The sequence below is a fragment of the Pecten maximus genome, chromosome 10, assembly GCF_902652985.1.
Source record: "Pecten maximus chromosome 10, xPecMax1.1, whole genome shotgun sequence".
In the NCBI taxonomy this organism is placed as follows: Eukaryota; Metazoa; Mollusca; class Bivalvia; order Pectinida; family Pectinidae; genus Pecten; species Pecten maximus.
Window position 1 is genome coordinate 43346674 of NC_047024.1, and position 24512 is coordinate 43371185.

Consider the following 24512-nt stretch of genomic DNA (forward strand, 5'->3'; position numbering starts at 1 on the left):
GACTTAATAACTCGAAATTTCGAATTTCGAGTTATTAACACGAAAAAATGAATTTATTTTTTTTTGCTTCATGGCCCTAATGCTCTTCCGTAACTATGTGTTGGTGATCTGAAGATAAAAAATTGAATTTCCTGTCGTAGTTGCACCAATGAATCAGAAAGTTCGACCTTCCAATGTTGATGCTGGTCAGATGCTGGTCAATGTTGATGCTGGTCAATGTTCAGTTCTGGCTCTCGCACACTGTTGTGGGAAACCGTTTGATATCTTGGCTGGTTGATGCTTTAAAAAGAAAATATGTCCAAAAGGTCTAATGATTGAAATGAGTGTTTATAATTTTGTTTTAATCAAGCTTTTGCTGCAGTCTAGTTAAATTAGACTTGTAATTTTCACGCCTCAACGATACACTGTAATATTGCAGTGTATTGTAGAGTATCTTAGAGGAGCGAAAATTGAAAGTCTTATTTTAATCAGATTGGTTTTTGCTGTCAAAATGATCTTTTATTTCATTGTAACTATCCAAGCGTGATTTCTGCTTTTAGTAGTTCCCTCCATTTTGTAACATATATATTTGTATAGTAAATAAATATACTGATTTGCATCAGTTTAAGAGGAATTATGCAAAATGTGTTCGTAAATTCAAATTTTAGTCAATCATTTTTCAAATCATATATCACATTACACACATTTCAGAGCTCTCAAGTTACGCGGAGTTATTTCCCTTTACACAGTCAAATACTACTGAATGTCAGTACATGTACAACTGTACAAGCCCACGCTTGATTGCACTCCGCTATACGCTAGTGCATGTTGCGCAGTGGACCGTGGATAACGTCAATGTATCACGCGTACCGTGCATAATTTCAACTTCATTATATTATTGTATTAATTATTTACAGTTAATTATTGACATTCTACAGGCTGTAGTGCTGACAAAGTTAGGGAGGTTGTAAATAGTTATGGGTAGAGACACGGACCAGTTCCAGTGTCCGCCATAGATCTGTCAGGATAACCCTGAGACTAGAGAACACTTGTCCAGAAAAGGAGACGATCAGTAGGTAGTATAATGTACTTTAATGTAAATATTACACACGGAATAAACCTTTTTTTCCAAAAACAATATGGCATATGAATAAGATTTGATAAAAAAACATTTTGTTTGGAGTATAAGAAATTGGAATAAATGTATTTCATAAAAATGTCAATGCTGCAATCATTTTCATTTTCAGTTTAGAAAGGGTCTGTGTCAGGGCGACCCGATAGCGCCACATGTTTTTATCCCCTATGCAGAAATCTTAGATATCAGATTGCAAAATAATAATAGTAATACAAACATAGGAGTTATTTAAGTGGATACCTATTTAGCTTTAAATGGCTATACTATCTGGGTATCCAAAACAGAGGTACCTGTAGTCTGGATTGGCAGTGAAGAAAACAGTGATGACACATTCCTCCCGAAACTTAACCTGCAATGGGGAGGACAAGCACTTACACGTTTAGGGATCGAGTTTCATGCTAACTTGCATAAGATACAAAAAACTTATTTTGATAAAATGGAAGTAATTGAATGAGACCCGGAAAAGAAGAAATTTAACTCCAATTGGTAGAATCCATGTTATTAAATCACTTCTCATTTCACAATTCAATCATCTATTTATAGCACTTCCAAACCCGGGTGTGCATTTTCTTTCAAAACTTTTTTTTTTTTTTTGAAATCTGGAACAGCAAAACAAACAACGCTTAAAGAGAAGTTATTTCAATATGTTTTACATAAAAGCATTCATAGACTCCTAAGAAGTATCTTGGATCAGATGGCCTTTTTTCAATCCCCAGCCAGTGTTTGGTTCGATACTCCCTATCCATGTCGGTTTGGGTTTCGTGGGAAGCTGTGCTGTTATATGGTTGTGTCCTTGGGCAGGACACTCTAACCTCGTTGCTCTGGATGAAATTCAGCTGAATAAATATGTTAATATAGATTTGTTAGCCAACTGTGGCGATTGACTATGTACAAAAATGGGTTGATGTTTTAAAGCTTGGGATAGTCTGAATTTTTACTTTAAAAAATATAGCCGTGTGAAATATCAAGCTGCAATATATTAATGAAGCAAGGCTGATCAAGTATTTAATCAAGGTAATTTATATAATTCATTAACTATTTTGTGTTTAATTTTATGAGATACCTTACATAAGATATAGGGTGCGAGTTAAATACAGGATCAAAATTGCTCAACGACAACTTAGTCTGTAATACAGGGTCCTACACGGAAAAATACAAATTCAAACATTGATTTTATTGAGTATTTTCCAACACGACCTACACCGGGGTCCATTTACAGACCTCAAATTTATAATTAAATATCACAAAAACATGTATAACTAATAAAGTATAAGGCATATTAACATGAGACTGTCTAAGGTTCAACAAGCCGAATTTAAAATCCCGTTTACACAATAATAACATGCGAAAACATAGATAATCATAGATCAGTAGATTCGTTGGAGTCTGTAGTTTTCGTTTTCAATAAAGGTACATAGTTCTGTAAATAGTATTGTAATTTTATTTCGTATATAAAATAACATTTTCTAACATGTTCCCTATTCTCCATAGAGCCAACCCCACCCCCCATTTAAACATTACTATTGATTTTTTGATATGCATATGTTTATATATTTGTTTTCTTTGCATATGAATGTTATGCAAGTTATTACTGAACACTGAATCTATCCATCTCAATTTCATCTTCGTAAGGGGCGTGTTGAACCTCAATACAAGGCGATGAAATAAAGTGAGATACCAAATTCACGAAATCGAAACTGAACCTTTCCCGTCCAATAAAAATGCAATGAATTGTAATTGTGTAATTTTAAACGTTTTACATACTACCAGGATAACTGTGTGTTTTCAAAAGAAATATTTTTTATTTATGCATTGACATTGTAAGTTTTCAATTTCCAAACACGACTACATTGATTTTTTCAGTTATCCAAATCATTCTCGTATACTCTCTCAATAGTGATGCATACTTATTCTGTCCGTCTTTAAAGCGCACTTGCCCCCCTCGTTTTTCTGTCATGGTAAATTGAGCAAGGGAATGTCTTGTCTGAAATGTCACTATACCCAAGGAGTTTGTGATGTGATAGCGGTTATCTCCCTTTGTCCGTTTAACACTGGACTTGTTTTTCAGACCAATATGGTCACTGTTTTTTTCTAGGCCAGAAAAAACCCAACAAAAACAAAACTGGGATCTGTCATTCCATCCAAATATATGCACGATGTGAACCGTGAATTGGGAACTGTTGCCTAGGGGACAGAAAACAAACCGAACAAAATAAATCTGCATTAATCAAAATTTAAGAAAATATATTTTTTTACCCAATGCCTTATTTTGCGAAACCTCGTTTTCAGCCAAGTTGTGGTGAGTACTGAACGAGGAAGGTCAGATGTCCTATAAAGTTTGAGGTAACCCACTGTTTATTTGGTAAAGAACATGCGCGATAACGCCTGGCCAGAGGTTAGGAAAAGGCCGCTCTTAAAAAATATCTATTAGATTTTAGACGGAAATAAAAATTCTAATTGTAACCATATTCAACAGACCCCCCCCCCCCCCCCCCCTCGCTTCGTCAAGATACCCTGATACTGAAAGTGACGTCATAGCAATGATCATATCAAGGCGGTATGAGGACCAGGAACCTTGTTCTAAACTTATTTTAGTTTTCAGTTTTCATCCTTCCTTACACATCTACAATTCCGGAAAATCTCATTTTTTTAACATTAAGTGTAAGTTTCCATTTATCATTATATTTTAACAAAGCATTCAATAATGATTGCAAGGCAATTTATTGGTGTATCTTCTATTAGAATCGAGTCGTCAGCGTACATAAATAAAAAAAAAATATTAGTTATCATTCCAAATTCAACAAATTGACAACTTTCATTTACGAAATTCATTTCAGTCATTTAAAAAAAGGCTGTATGAAATCGGCGAGAGAATGTCCCCTTAAAAGAGACCGATTTTATTGGGAACTAATCTGAGATATATCCGTTATATCTGACACCAGGTTTAACATTATCGTACAAAGATTTTATTATTTTTAACAACTTTCCCTGTACTCCTTGTTTTATTCGTTTACGCCATAGACTACCTCTATCGATGAGATCAAACGCTTTCTTAAAATCTACATTTGGATAAATCATCAATATATCATGATTGTGGCTTATTTACGGGTTTTTGGCAATGACGTCATCGCAGTGTGGCCTGTATTATGTACACTCTGTATATGTTTATTTTTTGAAAGGACACTTTAGATATTCGTGCTTTGTTTTCCGTGTCCAATTTTCGAAATTTATCAAGTTCAATAACAACAATTATATATATATATATATATATGTTAGTTTATGCGGACAAATCGGTTTGTCAGTTTTTAAATGCAATATTTCAAAAATATATCTTGACGGACCTGCTGATGTTAATACAGGCCTTTGAAGTCTTTGTCAGGGCTTGTCTGGAAACAATATAAAATCACCAGGTCCGTCTTTATTTTAATAAACGAACAAAACTGGTCCTACTGGTCCAACCGTTTGGACCGCAAGAAAGAAATCAGCCCAGACCATACTACACTGGAATACCCAAATGTCACGTCCCTGTGTGTCGTATACGTTATTTATAATCAATGAACGTCTCAATAATTATGCAGATAATATTGAACTCATACTTAAAAAACCCAGCAGCATTCAACTATTGATCATAAACATGTATTTTAACTTTATTCTTTAATTGAACTTTCTAAATAGTTTAAAAGACGGTATGTTTTTTGCTTTCATCGACTTTGAGAACGTGTTCGACATTGTCTGGAGAATAGGAGGACTGTGGAACAAATTGATTTTAAGTAACATAATGATGTTTTAAGGTAATGATTAACTTTCACAACGAAATTATGGTCAGTCTATAATACTCTTAAGTGTAATTCTGGGGTTAGACAAGGGAACAACTTATCCACATATTTGTTTCCTATCTTTTTAAATGATTTCGAACATTTTATGATATCACATGCTTGCAGAGGCCTTTCTAATTTGGTGGGAAAACTAAAGACCGAGTAACTTTACCTCAAGTTACGCAAATAAACTTGTACATATATTCTTTATCTCTGATTGTGTACGTTCAAATTCGGGACTGATTATATAATATGCTAGTAAATAAAGGTGAAATTCAATTTCAGTCGCTGTATCCAATACTTCCTGTATTATTTCTGTATGTTCAATCACTGTATCCAATACTTCCTGTATTTTTTCTGTATGTCCAGTCACTGTATCCAATACTTCCTGTATCATTTCTGTATGTCCAGTCCCTGTATCCAATACTTCCTGTATTATTTCTGTATGTTCAGTCACTGTATCCAATACTTCCTGTATTATTTCTGTATGTTCAGTCACTGTATCCAATACTTCCTGTATTATTTCTGTATGTTCAGTCGCTGTATCCAATACTTCCTGTATTATTTCTGTATGTTCAGTCACTGTATCCAATACTTCCTGTATTATTTCTGTATGTCCAGTCACTGTATCCAATACTTCCTGTATTATTTCTGTATGTCCAGTCGCTGTATCCAATACTTCCTGTATTATTTCTGTATGTCCAGTCCCTGTATCCAATACTTCCTGTATTTTTTTCTGTATGTCCAGTCACTGTATCCAATACTTCCTGTATCATTTCTGTATGTCCAGTCCCTGTATCCAATACTTCCTGTATTATTTCTGTATGTTCAGTCCCTGTATCCAATACTTCATGTATTATTTCTGTCTGTTCAGTCCCTGTATCCAATACTTCCTGTATTATTTCTGTATGTTCAGTCCCTGTATCCAATACTTCCTGTATTATTTCTGTATGTTCAGTCACTGTATCCAATACTTCCTGTATTATTTCTGTATGTTCAGTCACTGTATCCAATACTTCCTGTATTATTTCTGTATGTTCAGTCACTGTATCCAATACTTCCTGTATTATTTCTGTATGTTCAGTCGCTGTATCCAATACCTCCTGTATTATTTCTGTATGTCCAGTCCCTGTATCCAATACTTCCTGTATTATTTCTGTCTGTTCAGTCCCTGTATCCAATACTTCCTGTATTATTTCTGTATGTTCAGTCACTGTATCCAATACTTCCTGTATTATTTCTGTATGTTCAGTCACTGTATCCAATACTTCCTGTATTATTTCTGTATGTTCAGTCGCTGTATCCAATACCTCCTGTATTATTTCTGTATGTTCAGTCGCTGTATCCATTACTTCCTGTATTATTTCTGTATGTTCAGTCCCTGTATCCAATACTTCCTGTATTATTTCTGTATCTTCAGTCCCTGTATCCAATACTTCCGGTATTAATTCTGTATGTCCAGTCCCTGTATCCAGTACTTCCTGTATTATTTCTGTATATCCAGTCCCTGTATCCAATACTTCCTGTATTTTTTCTGTATGTTCAGTCACTGTATCCAATACTTCCTGTATTATTTCTGTATGTTCAGTCACTGTATCCAATACTTCCTGTATTATTTCTGTATGTTCAGTCGCTGTATCCAATACCTCCTGTATTATTTCTGTATGTCCAGTCCCTGTATCCAATACTTCCTGTATTATTTCTGTATGTTCAGTCACTGTATCCAATACTTCCTGTATTATTTCTGTATGTTCATTCCCTGTATCCAATACTTCCTGTATTATTTCTGTATGTTCAGTCACTGTATCCAATACTTCCTGTATTATTTCTGTATGTTCAGTCGCTGTATCCAATACCTCCTGTATTATTTCTGTATGTCCAGTCCCTGTATCCAATACTTCCTGTATTATTTCTGTATGTTCAGTCACTGTATCCAATACTTCCTGTATTATTTCTGTATGTTCATTCCCTGTATCCAATACTTCCTGTATTATTTCTGTATGTTCAGTCACTGTATCCAATACTTCCTGTATTATTTCTGTATGTCCAGTCACTGTATCCAATACTTCCTGTATTATTTCTGAATGTTCAGTCACTGTATCCAATACTTCATGTATTATTTCTGTATGTTCAGTCGCTGTATCCAATACTTCCTGTATTATTTCTGTATGTTCAGTCACTGTATCCAATATTTCCTGTATTATTTCTGTATGTTCAGTTGCTGTATCCAATACTTCCTGTATTATTTCTGTATATCCAGTCGCTGTATCCAATACTTCCTGTATTATTTCTGTATGTTCAGTCACTGTATCCAATACTTCCTGTATTATTTCTGTATGTCCAGTCACTGTATCCAATACTTCCTGTATTATTTCTGTATGTTCAGTAGCTGTATCCAGTACTTCCTGTATTATTTCTGTATGTTCAGTCGCTGTATCCGGTACTTCCTGTATTATTTCTGTATGTTCAGTCGCTGTATCCAATACTTCCTGTATTATTTCTGTATGTTCAGTCGCTGTATCCAATACTTCCTGTATTATTTCTGTATGTCCAGTCACTGTATCCAGTGGCGTTGTAGGTTAAACATCATTGTGGTACCGTGGTGTTGTTATAGGTTAAACATCATTGTGGTACCGTGGTAATGTTATAGGTTAAACATCATTGTGGTACCGTGGTGACGTTATAGGTTAAACATCATTGTGGTACCGTGGTGATGTTATAGGTTAAACATCATTGTGGTACCGTGGTGATGTTGTAGGTTAAACATCATTGTGGTACCGTGGTGATGTTGTAGGTTAAACATCATTGTGGTACCGTGGTGGTGTTATAGATTAAATGTCATTGTGGTACCCTCTTTTTTATCTACATGTGAAAAATGATTTTATAAAATGTCATAATTTTACTGCACAATCTTGCACCCCTTTCTACCGTGTCCTGTATTCACTTGTTATGTGTTAGTAAATTTAATTAACAGCGAGGTCGTTTATTTAGTATAACATTGATATCCCTGTTGTATTTGTGGCAAGGAAACAGTAGATATTGAACAATAACGACAATAATCTCATATACAGTTTAAATGTCATGTGTCTTAACAAGCAACTCAAGTGGTCAAATGTTTCTTCAACAATGTACATTGTTTCGATATTTCATATATGAACGACATTATACAAATATTTGACTGTTTTAAATACATACACCGTATTTACTTCTGTCCACTTAAACCCAGACAACCTGTTGTTAGATACCTTTCTGAGTAAATAATCAATCCATCAAGCATTCCTGCCAATTTTCACGTGTCCCCTTATAAATGTCAAGACATCATCGATTTTTTTTTCATACGAACATAACAAAACACAACCAATATTAAACGTACAACACGTCACCATTTCAAATTCTTGACACTTCTATTGATCAAACTCTCCGTCATGTCAGACAGCATATTGATGACATTTCACATCATTAAGGTTTGTATCAACATACACTATTATACAGGACCTAGTTTGGTTATAATTGTATAAGTAACCACGATAAACAAAAACCTTTAACTTTCCACACTCCGCTCAAGTCTCCTTTCGGCTAGATGCATTCCCACTACACGGGCAAAATGTCGTCATGTCAATTCACGTCAAAGTTGGGTCGATTTCATGTGAAAATGTTCAGGTCAAATTGACCTAAACAGAGCAAAGATGTCAATCCATGCCAAGAAATTGACCCCAACAAGAATTTGACCTCAACAAGAAATTGACCTCAACAAGAAATTGACCCCACAAGAAATTGACCACAACAAGAACTTGATCTCAACAAGAAATTGACCCAACAAGAACTTGACCTCAACAAGAAATTGACCTCAACAAGAAACTGACCAAAACAAGAAATTAACCCCAACAAGAAATTCATCTGAACTCAACATCAAAATAAATCATGTCAAATTCAGGTGAATTTCAGGTCAAATTCAGATCAATTTCAGGTCATTTTGATAGATGGATTCGTAGCCTCAACAAACACAAAGCTATTGAAACGTGTCAATGTTTTAATTGAAATTCAACATACCACAATCTATCTTCTCTTATGCAGTTACACGGCTCACTATATTATACAGACAAGTCAAGAAAGTCCATGTAGTAACATTTTAGGTTTCCACATACGGGCAGTTTTACAAAATAGACAACTCTTCATTTAATGGGGGTACATTTTCGGTTTAATCCTAAAAAATGATTATCACAAATAATGATCATGAGTAGCTTCAGGAATAAAACATTCATGTACCAGATTAGAAAGACAAGTCTTTATACAACCATAGCCCAGACAGACATTGTGTATACTCTGGACCAGCGCAACTCTTCATTCTGACGTGGCATACAGGGAAACGGCAATCTTCGGGGACTAAAGATCACCAGCAGAGTGTACCGCCCAGCAATCTCAAAGCACTGTACAAAGCACATACTTTGGAATACAAAATTACAGACAGATACAATGTATGACAGAATGATGACAATGCATCATACAGTTATTTCCTCCTTTCAGAATCCGTCAGTGGTCAAGGTCAAGGTCAAGGTCAAGCGTGTTGTTCTTTCAGCTGATTTTGGTCTTCGTTAAATCAAGTTAGTTCTTGACCGCTATATTCACTACTATTCTTCCTCTCACACTATCATTGATGGTTGTAGTTTTTCCTAAGAATGAATATTTCTAAAGTTCTGACATTTTTTAAGATGTTATTACTATAACAATTCATTTCTTTGAATTACGTGTCCGTAAGACAAGTCCCCTGGGAGTTCTGGGCGATTTTCAGTTAGAAATATCGGCATTCTCTGCTTTCCTATATTCTCTTTCTTAGAAAAGTGCCGGGAACCTTTAATCAATGGAATAGTAACACGATTAATTAGACCATCATGTTTACATATGATCGCTAATTTACAAATACTGTTCAAAGACGTAGAATCGATTCTTTAAAATCATGCCTTGTCTCAAGGCCTGCCAATAAGTAATAATTCGTTCAATACGAGTTTTATTGTAATAAATCGATAATTGTCGCGACATTTGGACGCTGATATTGTTGTTCTAATTCATTACCAACCGTTCCAACAAAGGACCGAATATGTTCTACTATTAACCGGGAAATTTCGTTTCATTAGTTTGTTTCATGCTGCTGAATTTTAATGACGCTGATGTAAGGTGCAAAAGTCTATAGAACAGCGTAACAAAAGTTTACACTTTAATTGTAGAATCGCTGAAGGTTTTGTTTAGAAAAGAACAAATTACAGACATACAAACGCAGCCGTATTTCTAACATGAAATCAATAGAAAGAGGAACAAAGAAACATTGATAGGAGAATAAGACAGCGGTGATACTGTGTAGTTAGTAATACTCGCGGGGGATTTAATTTCGCGGTAATTAGATATTGCCCGAAAATATATAACCCGCGAATAATTATACAAAAATGCATAAACGTGTTCCTTTTTTTTTACTATGGAATCGATTTAGAGACGATTTACCGTGAAATTTGATTCCCGAAAACTAGTTACGAATTACTGGGGCAATCGCAAAATCGCGAAATATAAGCCCTCTGAAATTAATATAAATGCAGTAACTCCGCTCTCTCGATGAACAGTGATAACATTTCATTAATTCATTTAAATGATGATGATGATGATGATGATGATGATGATGATGATGATGATGATGATATCTTGAGTAAATGATCAAATAGCTGGTCTAAGTTATTGTTAATGAAAGCTGTTGTTCCCCATTCACCAGTACGTATTCCGTACAAACCTGAGACGCGTAAAATAAATCTATACATTTCTTTGGCCAATACATCTCTTAGCATTAATGATCATGTCCGACATACACCTAGGTATAAACGGAGGTTTATGAACAAAGAACTCAAACACAGACTGAAGTTATACGACTATTTATTATACTAATACATTGGGCTAAAGGGCTATAACAGCTGTGGTGCTTAACTCTCTCTTGTAGATGACCTGGCCAATATAATTATAATAGATACATTTACACTAAAACTGAATTTAAGCTAGCGTAGACTGTATATGTAGCTATATATATAGAAAAGCTGTTCCTGTTGGCCAGGCCATGTAACTGAGTCGAGTGAACTTATTAGTAGATATAAACGAATTCTTGGGGGACTTACGAATTACAAATGATGTAAAATGCCCAAATTGAAGATGGACCACAGCTGAAATACCCCCAAGAATAGAATAAAATGGGAGGACAGATCATGTTATTAATTAGTCTGATAAATGTACACATTTTCATTAGTTTTTTAAAATTAGTTATATTCATTAGTTCGTTAAACTTAATAATATTTGGTCTTGACCAATAGTATTTGTCTATATATAACATTCTATGAGCAGATAACGCTGTACATTCAAGTAAATAATGAAATCCATCACCAATTTATTGACTTTTACAATGTGGACATTTTCTTTCCTATGCGAGACTTGCACGCCTCCGTAGATATACGATACCCGGTAAGCTACCCTTAGAATCAATACATATTCTGCAGACTAGTAGGCTGAGATATATCGTCACTTACAAGGGTTCGGTTCGCATGTACCAAGGGCTACCCGTGTTGAACTGAGGATTCTATAAGCTCCGCTTAAACTGGAGTTTGACCATTCCGTTTAAACTGGAGTTTGACCATTCCGTTTCAACTGGAGTTTGACCGTTCCGCTTTAACTGGTGTTTATGATCACCCCGCTTAAACTGGTGTTTGTGAGCACTCCGCTTAAACTGAAGTTTGACCACTCCGCTTAAACTGAAGTTTGACCACTCCGCTTTAACTGGAGCTTGTGACCACTCCGATAAACTTGAGTTTCTCGCCATTCCACTTAAACAGAAGTTTCTGATAATCGGATTTGGGAAAAGGGATTAGACACCGCCGACATGTTGTCCGTGTCGACTCTATTACAGTTTTATCTGTTTTCCATGGCAACAGCACCAGGTAAGTCGTAAAATACTAAGTGACTTAATACTTCTTATTGGTAATATTTTTTCAGTGTGAATACATACATGAAATATTTACGATTATGGTCGTGCGTTAGTTACATGTTATATTTGTGTTTTTGTTGATTTATGTTATATCAATGAATTTAGGGGACGGATGTGTGGAAGCTTAGATAGCGACCACAAATTAATTTAGTCTTGGTCAATTTTCTATAGTGTAAAAACATGATAGAGAATATTGAATGGTTTTTCATTGAATATAACATATTTTTCACGAGTATGACGGAATATCAATATGTTTTTCAGGAGTGAAAAACGGTATATTTCTGTCATTCGAGTGAAATATATGTTATATTCAACGGAAAACCATGCGATTTTCTTTTTGTTTCATTTTTAATGACGTTATGCTTGACGGCGTGACGTCGTCATTTTGCATAAGCTGCTCTTACTTGGTAATTTTTGCTTGTAAAATTGTTGTCAAATTGGTCTTTTATCAAAATCTGCAACGTACGTTATTGTATAATACATTCGCTTCATTTGGGTCCGAACAAAAACAAAGCGACGGATTTCAGTGCGGTGAATTGAAAGTACCGGCCTGATTGGTCAAAAACAAAAGATATATGTCATCACTGTCATCATAGTTAGAAAATGATGTAGGTTTTTTATCAAGATGAACGTTCCTTATATTTCACTGATAAAAATGTAATAAAACACAAAACGCGTAAGCATGTGTGTTCTATAACCTATTCTAAAGCCACCAATCTCACAGGAGTGTACAACGGATGTATACACAGGTGTTCAGCACCTTTAAATAAAAAAGGTGTAATATTTAAATACCGAATAATGAATTAAAACCGAATAACTCGACAAGCTGCTGGCCGAGTGTTAGTGTCAAGTTAGAAAATTCCAAATCGTCCTAAACTTATAAAAGAGATGTGTACTACCCCATAATCTTATCACTGTGTTTCTTTTGACAGCAGAGTTATTCAATATTCCCTTTTAATGCGCGAGATATGAAGTCACGTGGCCTTCTACCAGCGATTTTAAAAGTAGTTTCGTGCAATCTAATTTGGCTTATTTTATTCGTATCGCGTAACTACATATGAATTAAATTAATGCCTTATCCTAAGGAACCAGTTATAAGATTCGAGGGGAGGTCGGATACCTCATAGTACGGTCAGACGAAACAGCAATACTGCCATCTTGAAAGATGGCCGTACTTTTAATGTTCAACATAACAGCCTGAAGTTGGTTCCGAGTTCCGTTTAAGAAAATCGGAACTAGGAATTACATATGTAGTTTCCAAATTCCTTAAAGAAAATATTCTACGTACTTTATCTCAATATGAGACCCGAATCTGAAAAAGAAATGATATGTCAACGAGTGTAAGGACACTTATCAGTCAGGTATAAACTTGTTCTCAGTTCCGTTTAAAAGAAATGAAACTAGAAACCAGTTCCGAGTTCCGTTTAAGTAAAACTAAAACGGAACTACAATGTATTAGCTTTACGGGTTTTGGTCCCAGTTCCGAGTTCCGTTTTACTTAAACGGAACTCGAAACTCGGAACCAACTTCAGGCTCCCGTTGAATACAGTCTCCATTTAAATGTACCTCTATGCACGTTTCTTGATTTTCTTTTAAACAGTATGTACCGCCAAAATATAAGAAATAGGAGAAAAAAAAGATTAAAAAAATAAATGGGGCCAATGGCATTGTATGCCCAGCCTGTGAAATTCGTGTCTTGAGCGTGGACACAAATATAGAGCTAAAGACTTACGATAAACACCTGGTTAAAATGTTTCCGAATGGCGAGGTTGATCCGAAAGAGTGGTATAATTGTTTACATTGCTTATATATAGCCATGTGTTATAACTAGTATGTATGTGTGGTCGGTATATGGCCATTTATGTTATTGGCATAATGTAAGTTTCCATTATTTATTTCATCTGTCAATCTCACCGGCATGTTTTTATTTACATAAACAAATACACACTGATTTTGAATGTGTAGTTATTTACCTTACTCGATTAAATCTATCGATTCTATGTGATTAGGAAATGTTGTAGTGTTGACTTTCCACCTCGTTTGACAGTTATACACACCGATGACAATAGGACTACTTTGTCCTGTGCCGTATTAGTAAAACTCGTAAATGTTATATATTCCTGCCCCTACTAATGAGTGTGCGCGTTTATGTAAATTACATCACAGGCAGATTGAAGTATTCTGCTGTCGTCATTAATATTTTATATAACATCAACATCGCTGATTAAATTCTGTTAATCAAACATGTCTCCCAGATTAGTATCATGTTTTACAATGTATACACGAATCACGAGATTTGAAAGTGATTGGAGGGACAATGAGGGTGGCTCCCAATGAGATGATTAGTTGATACAAATCCCATCGTGTGAAAAAATTACCATATGAAATATCGGTCAGCTAGTTCGAGGTATTGTCGTACTTGACCAATATTATGAAGTTGATTAAAATGCATTGAATGATAGCTAACACAAAACCTATGTCGATTGAGCGCTCACAGAATGTGAACATCGCCTCCTCGACTTCCGGAACGGTACATAGGCATATCGCTTCCTCGACGTCCGGAACGGTACAGGGGCCTATCACCTCGACTTCCGGAACGGTATAAGGGCCAATCGCCTCCTGACTTCGTCACAATAAATATTCATATGACCCTGACTGTTAGTGATACTCCTGACTGTTGGTATTCCCTTGACACCCGTCCTCATATGACTCTGACTGTTGGTATCCCTCTAGACACCCGTCCTCATATAACCCTGACTGTTGGTTGCCCTCTACACACCCGTCCTCATATGACCCTGGCTGTTGGTGTCCCCCTAGACACCCGTCCTCATATGACTCTGACTGTTGGTGTCCCCTAGACACCCGTCCTCATATAACCCTGACTTTTGGTTGCCCTCTACACACCCGTCCTCATATGACCCTGACTGTTGGTGACCCTCTACACACCCGTCCTCATATGACCCTGACTGTTGGTATCCCTCTAGACACCCGTCCTCATATAACCCTGACTGTTGGTGACCCTCTAGACACTCGTCCTCATATGACCCTGACTGTTGGTGTCCCCTAGACACTCGTCATCATATGAACCTGACTGTTGGTGTCCCCTAGACACCCGTCCTCATACGACCCTGACTGTTGATGGCTCCTTGACACCTGTCCTCATATGACCCTGTCTGTTGGTATCCCCTAGACACCAGTCCTCTTATGACCCTGACTGTTGATGGCTCCTTGACACCTGTCCTCGTATGACCCTGTCTGTTGGTATCCCCTAGACACCCGTCCTCATATGACCCTGTCTGTTGGTATCCCCTAGACACCCGTCCTCATATGGCCCTGACTGTTGGTATCCCCTAGACATCCATCCTCATATGACCCTGACTGTTGGTATCCCCCTTGACACCAGTCCTCATATGACCCTGTCTGTTGGTGTCCCCTAGACATCCATCCTCATATGACCCTGTCTGTTGGTGTCCCCTAGACATCCATCCTCATATAACCCTGACTGTTGGTATCCCCCTTGACACCAGTCCTCATATGACCCTGACTGTTGGTGTCCCCTAGACACTCGTCATCATATGACCCTGTCTGTTGGTGTCCCCTAGACATCCATCCTCATATAACCCTGACTGTTGGTATTCCCTTGACACCTGCCCTCACATGACCCCGACTGTTGACGGCTCCTTGACACCTGTCCTCATATGATCCTTACCGTCAGTGTCTCCTTGGCAACCGTTCCCACGTGACTATTGCAGTTACAAATAGCTTCAGACAAATTGTACTGACTCTCATTACATTTATTCATTCTCTTGTATTTATTTTAAGCAATCGTTTGATATTGCTGAGTGATAATATCTGCTAGTGCACTTAAATTCCCGAGGTTTTCCGCTACACTGAATGCCACTTAATTTCTGATACCTACCAGGGGCGTAGCTGGGCCCTTGATTAAGTGGATTCACGAGCGTCGTAGGCGCGAGTCCGAAAGTTTTGGAAAGTTTTGAAGTTTTGAAAATATCAAGATGGACCATTCTTGAAGCCACAAAAACATTAACATAGCTACTAGCGTCACAGATTTATTTCCATTTTGCTGTTAGTATAATTCATAATTGTGTGAAAAAGGGATATTTTGATTCCCAAATCACTCAAAATATATCATTATATAGTCGGTGTATCTGTAACAAGAATTAAAAGATGTGTACGAAAAGAAAAGAAAAAAAAAGATGGAGTTCAAACAAAGTCGATGGTCCGGCTTTTCCCACAGTAAACTTTAATTTTCATTTCTGTTCCCGACGTGTCAGTGTCACTAGAATCTATATGGTTCCACTCTGCATACAAGGTGCATTTGACTTCATATTGATACACATTTTTTTTATGAAAAGTTAAATGGATTCGCCTGCGTACTTGCGTACTGGCAGCTACGCGCATATGGAGGGTTAAAAGGGACATAAGTCAAACATACTATTTTCAATCTTTTTTCTTACTTTTTTTTACTTTTCTAATTGCAACTTCTCATTATTTGTCATTACTGATTTATTTCTCACAATTTTAATGCTTCATTTTACGTTATTACTTTTTTGAATTCAAAACTCTTTATTTTAACATTTTATCTTCAATTGTGCATTTTATCATTTTTTTTTTTTTACTGTTGTTAAGATTTTATATTTAAACTTTAAAGTTTGAATAAAACTGTATTGTTCTCCAATTTTACAACTTGTAAAATAACTATTTTTGCTAAAACATGTTACATGAAAGATGAAAACTAAAAATGAAGAGAGAAAGAAAGGGGAAAAAGTAAGAAATAGAAAGTTAGAATTATGTCCCAAAAAACCCTTGTGCAATTTTTCATCTTCATTCTATCGCCAGAGGGTGCTCAAATCAATCGCTTCGGAAGTAAGGATTACTCCCTACAGCAGCCATGGCAACAGTGACTCTCAAATTCCTACTAATGCCCGACTGAAACACTTCATCATTGACTGGATTAAGCTTTGGCCCTAAATTATACACTCACTGCTTTTTATCCTTAATATTCGAAATAATATCAATATTATATCCTCAGATGATAAAATCCTAGTTAAAAAAAGTGTTTACGACACCGAGCCCGTTTTTTCGTGTCTGCTCCGGTTGAATGGCACAGGCAGTAGGCCAAGAGCTCGAAGTACTAGACTGGTTTTCGTAGTTTCGCATATCATACAGCAATCTAATTAAAACCTAGATGGTCATTCTCACTATGTTATGAGCAACGTGTAGTGATAATGACCATTTAGATTTTAATTAGATTGATCATACAGCGCCCGTACTGCCAGTTCCAAGACTTCGGATATAACGGTTAGACTTCCATCAACCGATGATTTTGCCGAATATTGATTCAATAGACTATAGGCTATGAAATTGTAAATTTCATTTCGGGACTTCCCCATAGTTCAAAGTCAGTATCAAGCGTCTTTGTCAGTGGTCCGTGTCAAGCAAATTGGGAGATTGTCTAATTTTTTTATTCGAAAACTTCTTCAGTAGTGTTGGGAATCACTAATAAGTTCATTATCAATCATCATCATATCGATAATTGATCGATCATGAATATAACTTTAGGGAAATATCTTATTACCCATGTAATTATCAAGAACAGGTGAGCGAGTTATCTCCCTTTTTCTATCACAGATGAAAATTAAGTAATTAGCAAGTTTTAAATTATTTATGTGAATTTGACCAATAATTCATGTAAAGGAAGCTTAATAATGCATAATAAATCATATTTTTATTTTTAAATAACTTTTTCAACCTTTTATCAGGTAGCAGTGTACACCAGTTTAATTGCCCTGGAGTTTCTGAAAATTAAGTGGCAAATTATCTCTTATTCTTATATATATTTGCTTTATTTGTTAGCTTTGTTTATCACCCTTTGAATAGCCAGCTGAGTCAGTTTGAGGCAGGGTCTCCTTGTAGTAGTTAGTGACTACCTCTGAACAACATGCAGGAGACCTGTCTGTCCACAAGCCATCCAGGAAATGGAGCTTACCAAGCAAAATAAATATATTTTTTTTTCAAATAAATGATTTAAACTTCTTGTAAGGTAGCAGTGTAGACCAGTTTGCCAAGATTCTAAAAAATAAGTAGCATCTTTAAGTCTGAGGCTGGGTCTCCTTGTAGTAGTTGGTGACTACCTGACTGAACAACATACAAGAGGCCCATTGCATGCCATCCAGAACAAAAAGGGTAAAGTGGTCTTGTCCAAAGACATAACCATGACAGTACATACCGGACTGATTGTCAGCTTCCATTTTCTTCTGCAGGATAACTGTTCAAACTATACTTCTTCTATATATATAATACTAATATACTTGGTGTATTTGGTTTAACGTCCTATTAACCGCTAAGTTCATTTAAGGACGTGTCAAGTTTAGAGGTGGAGGAAAGCCGGAGTACCAGGAGAAACACTACTGGCCTACGGTCAGTACCATGGCCAGTTAACTTCCAACGTAGGTTTCGAACTAGCAACCCAGAGGTGGATAGCTAGTGATATTAAGTGTCATGACACCTTAACCACTCGGCCACCGCGGCCCCTCAATAATAAATAATTAACTATCTTACAGTGGCAATAGTACAATAGTAAAAAGAAGTGAAAATTGTGGAAAATTTGTTTCTTAATATCTAAATGGCTTGAAATTGAGAGAGTACTTCTACAAAATGAAATGAAAACCATATTTTATGCAAAGTCTCAAAAACATTTTAATGAATTTTTTTTTTAAGTAGAACAGAGGATAATTACTTGCGGTCTAAGGCCTGCAATTTCAGTACCTGTTTAAAACTTTTTAATTTTTATTTGTTACAGTTGCAATTGTAAAAGATGTGAAAATAAAAGAAAATGGTGTTATCCCAATATCAAAATAGTTTGATATTGAGAAAATAGTTCTACAATATGAAATTAAAACCAGATTTTATATAAAGTTTCAAAATCCTGAATTGGTTTCTTCAGTAGAATATAGAGGGAAATTAACTGCAGTCTTTGGCCAACAATTTGTAACACCCTTCCTAATGTAAATGTTTGCATATGTTGGTGTTGGCCTAAAAAAAGAAACATATAAACTATTTAAATGTACACTAGTCCTACTGTAGTGCTGCTGTATTTCACCTGTGTGGAGATGACATTATGAAGAAGACTATCTTGTAGAATGGTGGTCATTGTTTGAATTTGTCAAATAATTTTCTATGATACCTTTATATAAGTAAAGTTTAAATTCAAAAGATAAAAAAAATAACTACTTTGTTCCCCAACATTGAATTTAACATAGTGCAACACAGTAAATACATAATAGTTCCAAAAACTTAAGTATAAATTTGTCAGAATTGGTGTCTTGCACATTGTTTTCTTTGGTATATGTAAGCGAAAGGTTGAAATATGTTGGAATGATATTTAAAGCAAAGATATTTCAAAATTTACCACTTGCTACCTATGTGCAGATGAAATTTTTGAGAAAAACTATTTTGTAAAATAGTGATAACAAAATATTAGCAATTCTTTAATTTTGACAAGTAGTTTTCTATTATACCTTTTGTAATAAGTTGAAACTGATTACAAATTCAAAAGACAAAACTACAACATGGTTCCACCTCCTTAATTAGTTAATTGACTTATGTGATATAACAATCAACATAATTTTAGTAAAATTTTCTCAGAACAGGTTTCTCGCACATGGTTTTCTTTGGCACATGTAAGCAAAGGGTTGAAATATGTTGATATGGAATTGATAATAAAGCAACTTATATTTATAGATATTTGAAAATTTACTAATTCATGAAATTTCAAAGTAAACTATTTTGTAAAATTGTGATAGCTAAAACCTCATGGTGACTCTTTGATTTTGTCAAATAATTTTCTATCTGATAATTTTTTGTAATAAACTGAAATTGATTTAATTTTAAAAGATAAAAAAAAATGCATGACATCTTTCTATACACCCAAAGCAACATAATTTTTCCTAATGCAACATAATAATTGACAATATTTTAGTTTAAAATTTGTCAGAACAGCTTTCTTGCATATTGCTTATTGCTTTCTTTGGTGCATAAAAGTGAAGGGTTTAAATATATTTGAAAACTTATTAAATTTATTAATCAATGCATCAGATGATATAATTTGACACTGTCAAAATTTAAAGCATTAGGCCCTAGAACATATCTATATTTCATTAAGAATTTGAGAAAAAAACTTCTATTACTGAAAAAGAATTATTTAATATACTGCTAGTGTGTACTGAAGTACATGTACAGTATACGTAGTTCCTTGAAAGTTCGTGTCATCGTACTTAGCTAATGTGTACGAGATATGATTCTCGAAATGTCGTTGCTCCACAACATAAACAAATATCAGCTGATCAAGACATCAAAGCATAAACTAACGACACAGTAATTTCATTAAACAAACAAACAACAAAGACATTTTAAAAATATTACATATTTAAACGTCGCCTGTCTCTAAAACGTGAATGAACACGTAACATTTACACTAGACCTAGGAAACCTACGACTCCATAAGAGATTAGATTTGTTATCGAAAAGATGAACGTTGGTCTAGCTGATTGACCCACTTCCGTCACAAAAGTTGAGCGATGTCGTAAAACGACACGGAAAAATCGTCAAAAAGAAACATTTTATGGGTACACAAACGGTGTCTCAATACTAATAATTACATATCTAATAAGCACAATGCCTAGGATTTAACCGTTTTGATAAAATCATAATATGAAGTTACCAGTCGGTGGTTGATGGGGAGCGCCCCGTGATTATATATTTATGTTTAGATTTTACTGCCCCCTGGTGTTAGAATAGTTGGGGAAAATGCATCAAGGGTTTTTTGGGACATAATTCTGAAACACTTACATTGTTGTTGTGAAACAAAATATACTTAAATAACCAAATAGGAAAAGAAGAAAATGCGATATTAAACCACTAAATTTGAAAACCATAAAACTATCAAGCAGAAACTGAAAAAATGACATATTAAATCAAAGTTTTTGTTCACAAAATAGAAATAGCCGACTAATATTTAAAATTGTTAAACACAATTTTACTTAGTTTATAGCATCAGTCTGCAGCAATAGGAATATAAAACAAAGAAACACAAACTATCTAACGCTGAATAAAAGAAATTTAATATCAACACTTATCACGATGTAAAAATAAAGAAATGAAAAAATAAAAGATAAAGGAACAATAATCAAAACAATAAGTTAAATGGTTAAACAAACAAGAAAAGTTAAACATATAATTATGTCCCTTTTAACCCTCCATACGCGCATGCCTACCCGTTTAGAATATTCATGTATTCCATGTTCTTTAAAAAATACTTAGTATCCTGTATGGAAAAAAAGAAAATCATTAAACTTTTGGTTTAAAGCACAATGATGTTATATGCATTTTCTTATCATCAACATAACTCTCTAGCATTTACAGAAGAACGAGTCCTGTTACTGGTGAGGGCAGGAAATGACGTCAACATAGAATCCATTTGGAATCAGACTGGATCGAGTTATCCCACTGACCTTGACCCGCTCATGACCGCTCGTGACTTGATTCCTTTGACCTTGGTCAGAAGCACACTGATAGATGATTGGGACAACCCCCCAGACAAGGTACCTATCATTTCACCAAGTCTATAAATATATCATTACAGTCTTTTAATGTATGTAGCTCATTAATTTTAACCTTACACATTGTTGTATGTCAAGATTTGTCTTTGCACTCTTGTGGATAGTTTTAAATACTTGTTTTTGTCGAGCTCTTTTTATTTCGATTTTAAAAAGTATTGAATAGAAAGCACACATCTGATTAGTCAACATAGATATTTCTTCCTCATAGCTGTATCAGTGTTGGATTGGGTGTTCCGTTTTACAGATTCACATCAGAACATTAAATAGCCAAGGCGACGTTTTGTGGGAGATGGCGTTTCAGGTTCCTTTAGGGACTGGTCCGACATTGCGGAGCTTACTCATAGAGAGTAACATCATATCATCCTCGTCCCCGGTGACGGCTTCCACAGCCGAAATCAGCTGGAGGTAATACTACAGTAAAATATAAACTCTTGTTAGCTTCGAGGTACACATCTTTAAACTTTTACAATGATAATAGACAACATAAATTGTGTGTGTATGTAAATTGTGTGTGTATGTAAATTACGTGTTTTAAATCTATTTATGATATATATTTTTTGGTATGGTTGAAGTTATTTAACCACCTGGGCCCAGTTCCCAGATAGCATGACTACGTTGGGCCAACGTTGGCCCACAGATGTTGACTACGTAGGGCCAATGTTGGCAAACTACGTTGGCCCAATGTAATTTTGCTCATCGGCCCATCGTTGGCCCAACGTGTTGGCCCATCGTTGGACCAACATTGTAAGTCAGATAGCCAATGTTGGCCCATCGTTGGACCAACATTGTATGTCAGATAGCCAACGTTGGCCCATCGTTGGTTTCAAGTGTGTATTTCCAACTATTGGTTTCACCTTCATAGGCCCAACATTGGCCCAACGTAACAAACAGTAGATAAAGTGATGCTTATGTGTAATGCTGGCAACATAAAAATTAATCAGTTGTCATATTGGCAAGTGCTTTACAATTTATTTGTATATAATGACAATACAGTGATTAAATGTACATTATTCTCTTTTACAATCAACAGTTTTAAATACAGTATGTTATGTATCATTATAAAGAGTCAAAACTGATAAATGATTATCAGATGTTAATTTTAGTTATCTGTCCCAGATCAGTCCTGTTCGGAATTGTCATTAAGCACAGCATTGTTAGTTGCAGTAGCTGCCTGTTGTGTCCTATTTTGTTCCTCTCTCCTTTTCCTGCCACCATCGCGATCACAAGCAAATCTGAACCAATCTTTTGCAATTGCTGCAATTTCCGAATCTGTTGCTGTCGCACACAGGCGGTTCTTCCTTACTGTAGCTGTTGGAATAAATAAACAATATATCAAATCTACACAGAATGTAAAAATCAAGCGGCACAGATGGCCTGAATCGCTAACCTGGACATTTCTGCAGTTATGGCATTATGGCATTAAAGTAATTTACATTATTATATATAGATTATATATATATATGAAATTTGTCAAGTAGTAATAACGACAGTACAGACAAGTATTTTCGAGGCAATCTGCCCCTTTATCAAGAAACAAGGGAATTACAAACGATCTGACATTGAACATGGAACAGCTACACACATTTTGTAGATAAATATACTTAGTATATATGTGTGTGTGTGTAAGAAATGAAAAATAAATTCTGAAAACTTTATAACCCTGATATCTAGCAAGCAAAAGTGTACGTACAGTAGTGTACGTACGGCAGGTGGTCTTGTGGAATTAATTAATATACTAAAATTACTTCAGGAATTGAAACATATAATTAAAAAGCAAATCATATAGCCTACTTACATTGTCTTTTGATCAAAGAAATGCTCTCTTTCTTCTTCGTGATTAATCCAAATATCTTCTGTGTAAGTCGAAATAGCATGTGTACTGTGTACAACCAGTTGAACAGCTCGATCAAGGTCCCTGATAAGAATGTAACATCTGCAGGCAGCTTGACCATCCCTAGTATCAGATGTCACGGTTACCAAGGGAACTGGTCCGACCCTTGCTGTGAGAAGCGCTGACCCAGTTTTGTGGGCAGTAAACATGCATAGAAAATGGTATCCTTAAACCGGCCACTAAAATATTTACCAAAAAATTTATGTCCTTGTTCCTGTTTTACTACAGTATAAAAGACTTTAATTGATGATTAGTTATTCTCACGCAAACAATACATTTTAATATATAGTGATTTTGAAAAAAAAAATCACTATTAAAAAATCTTATGAAGTGTATTTTTAAAAATGATTGATAATATATATATCAACTTTGATTACAGATAATCACTTTTGTTTGAATTTGTTGTAAACCTGCTTGGGCTTACAACATCGGGTCAACGTAGGACCAACGTTGGACCAACCTAGGTAATTTAGCACTGAAATGTACTACAGGGGGCTAATGTTGGGCCAACGTAGTGTTCCCAACTTATCTTCACTTGCTGTCGAGTAAAACAAGTTGTTGTTGGGCCAACGTCGGGCCAACGTTGTATGACCAACGCCAACCATTGGCCAACCGTACAACCATATGCCAACGTTGGCCCAACATAGTCATGCTATCTGGGTTGTTCAAAAGGTGAAAAAGGTGATTAGCTTAATATTAATGAAAACTGCATTTCTCATTTGTTGCAAAACCTGTGAGTATATCATCTTTAAACTATGCCAGTTGGAAGAGAATTAAGAATTACAGAATTTCATAAAGTTTTGTCAAGTTAGTTCTAACTTCTACCAGAAATTATTATATTAGGATTTGAAAAATGTTGTTAACATATGTGATTAGCCTAATCACGTTTTGAACAACTGGTCCCTGAAGTCAGGGATTACATTTTCAACCAAATCACCAAATATCAACTGGATTTGCACATGAAATTTTTGCTACTACGATCTCTAAGACAGCCATTTGTCAAGATGTCTATTTAATATAGATATGAAACATATAACGAGAA

At 35.4% G+C, this 24512-nt stretch overlaps 2 protein-coding genes across 2 annotated transcripts in view; one reads left to right on the forward strand and one right to left on the reverse strand.

Moving 5' to 3' along the window:
• Nucleotides 1–11499: 11499 nt before the first annotated feature.
• The window catches only part of LOC117336725, a gene marked incomplete at its 3' end in the record, with an annotated part of 35544 nt that continues 22531 nt past the window's right edge, over nt 11500–24512 (forward strand). The window contains 3 exon segments of the mRNA XM_033897339.1: nt 11500–11891; nt 21374–21561; nt 21824–21984. Coding sequence (XP_033753230.1) covers nt 11834–11891; nt 21374–21561; nt 21824–21984 — 407 coding nt within the window.
• Nucleotides 22534–23678, reverse strand: LOC117336777. The gene is made up of 2 exons (XM_033897415.1): nt 23375–23678; nt 22534–22887 (listed from the first exon to the last, which is right to left on the reverse strand). Exons 1-2 carry the CDS (start codon nt 23529–23531, stop codon nt 22697–22699), a joined length of 348 nt encoding a protein of 115 aa, XP_033753306.1. The 5' UTR covers nt 23532–23678; the 3' UTR covers nt 22534–22696.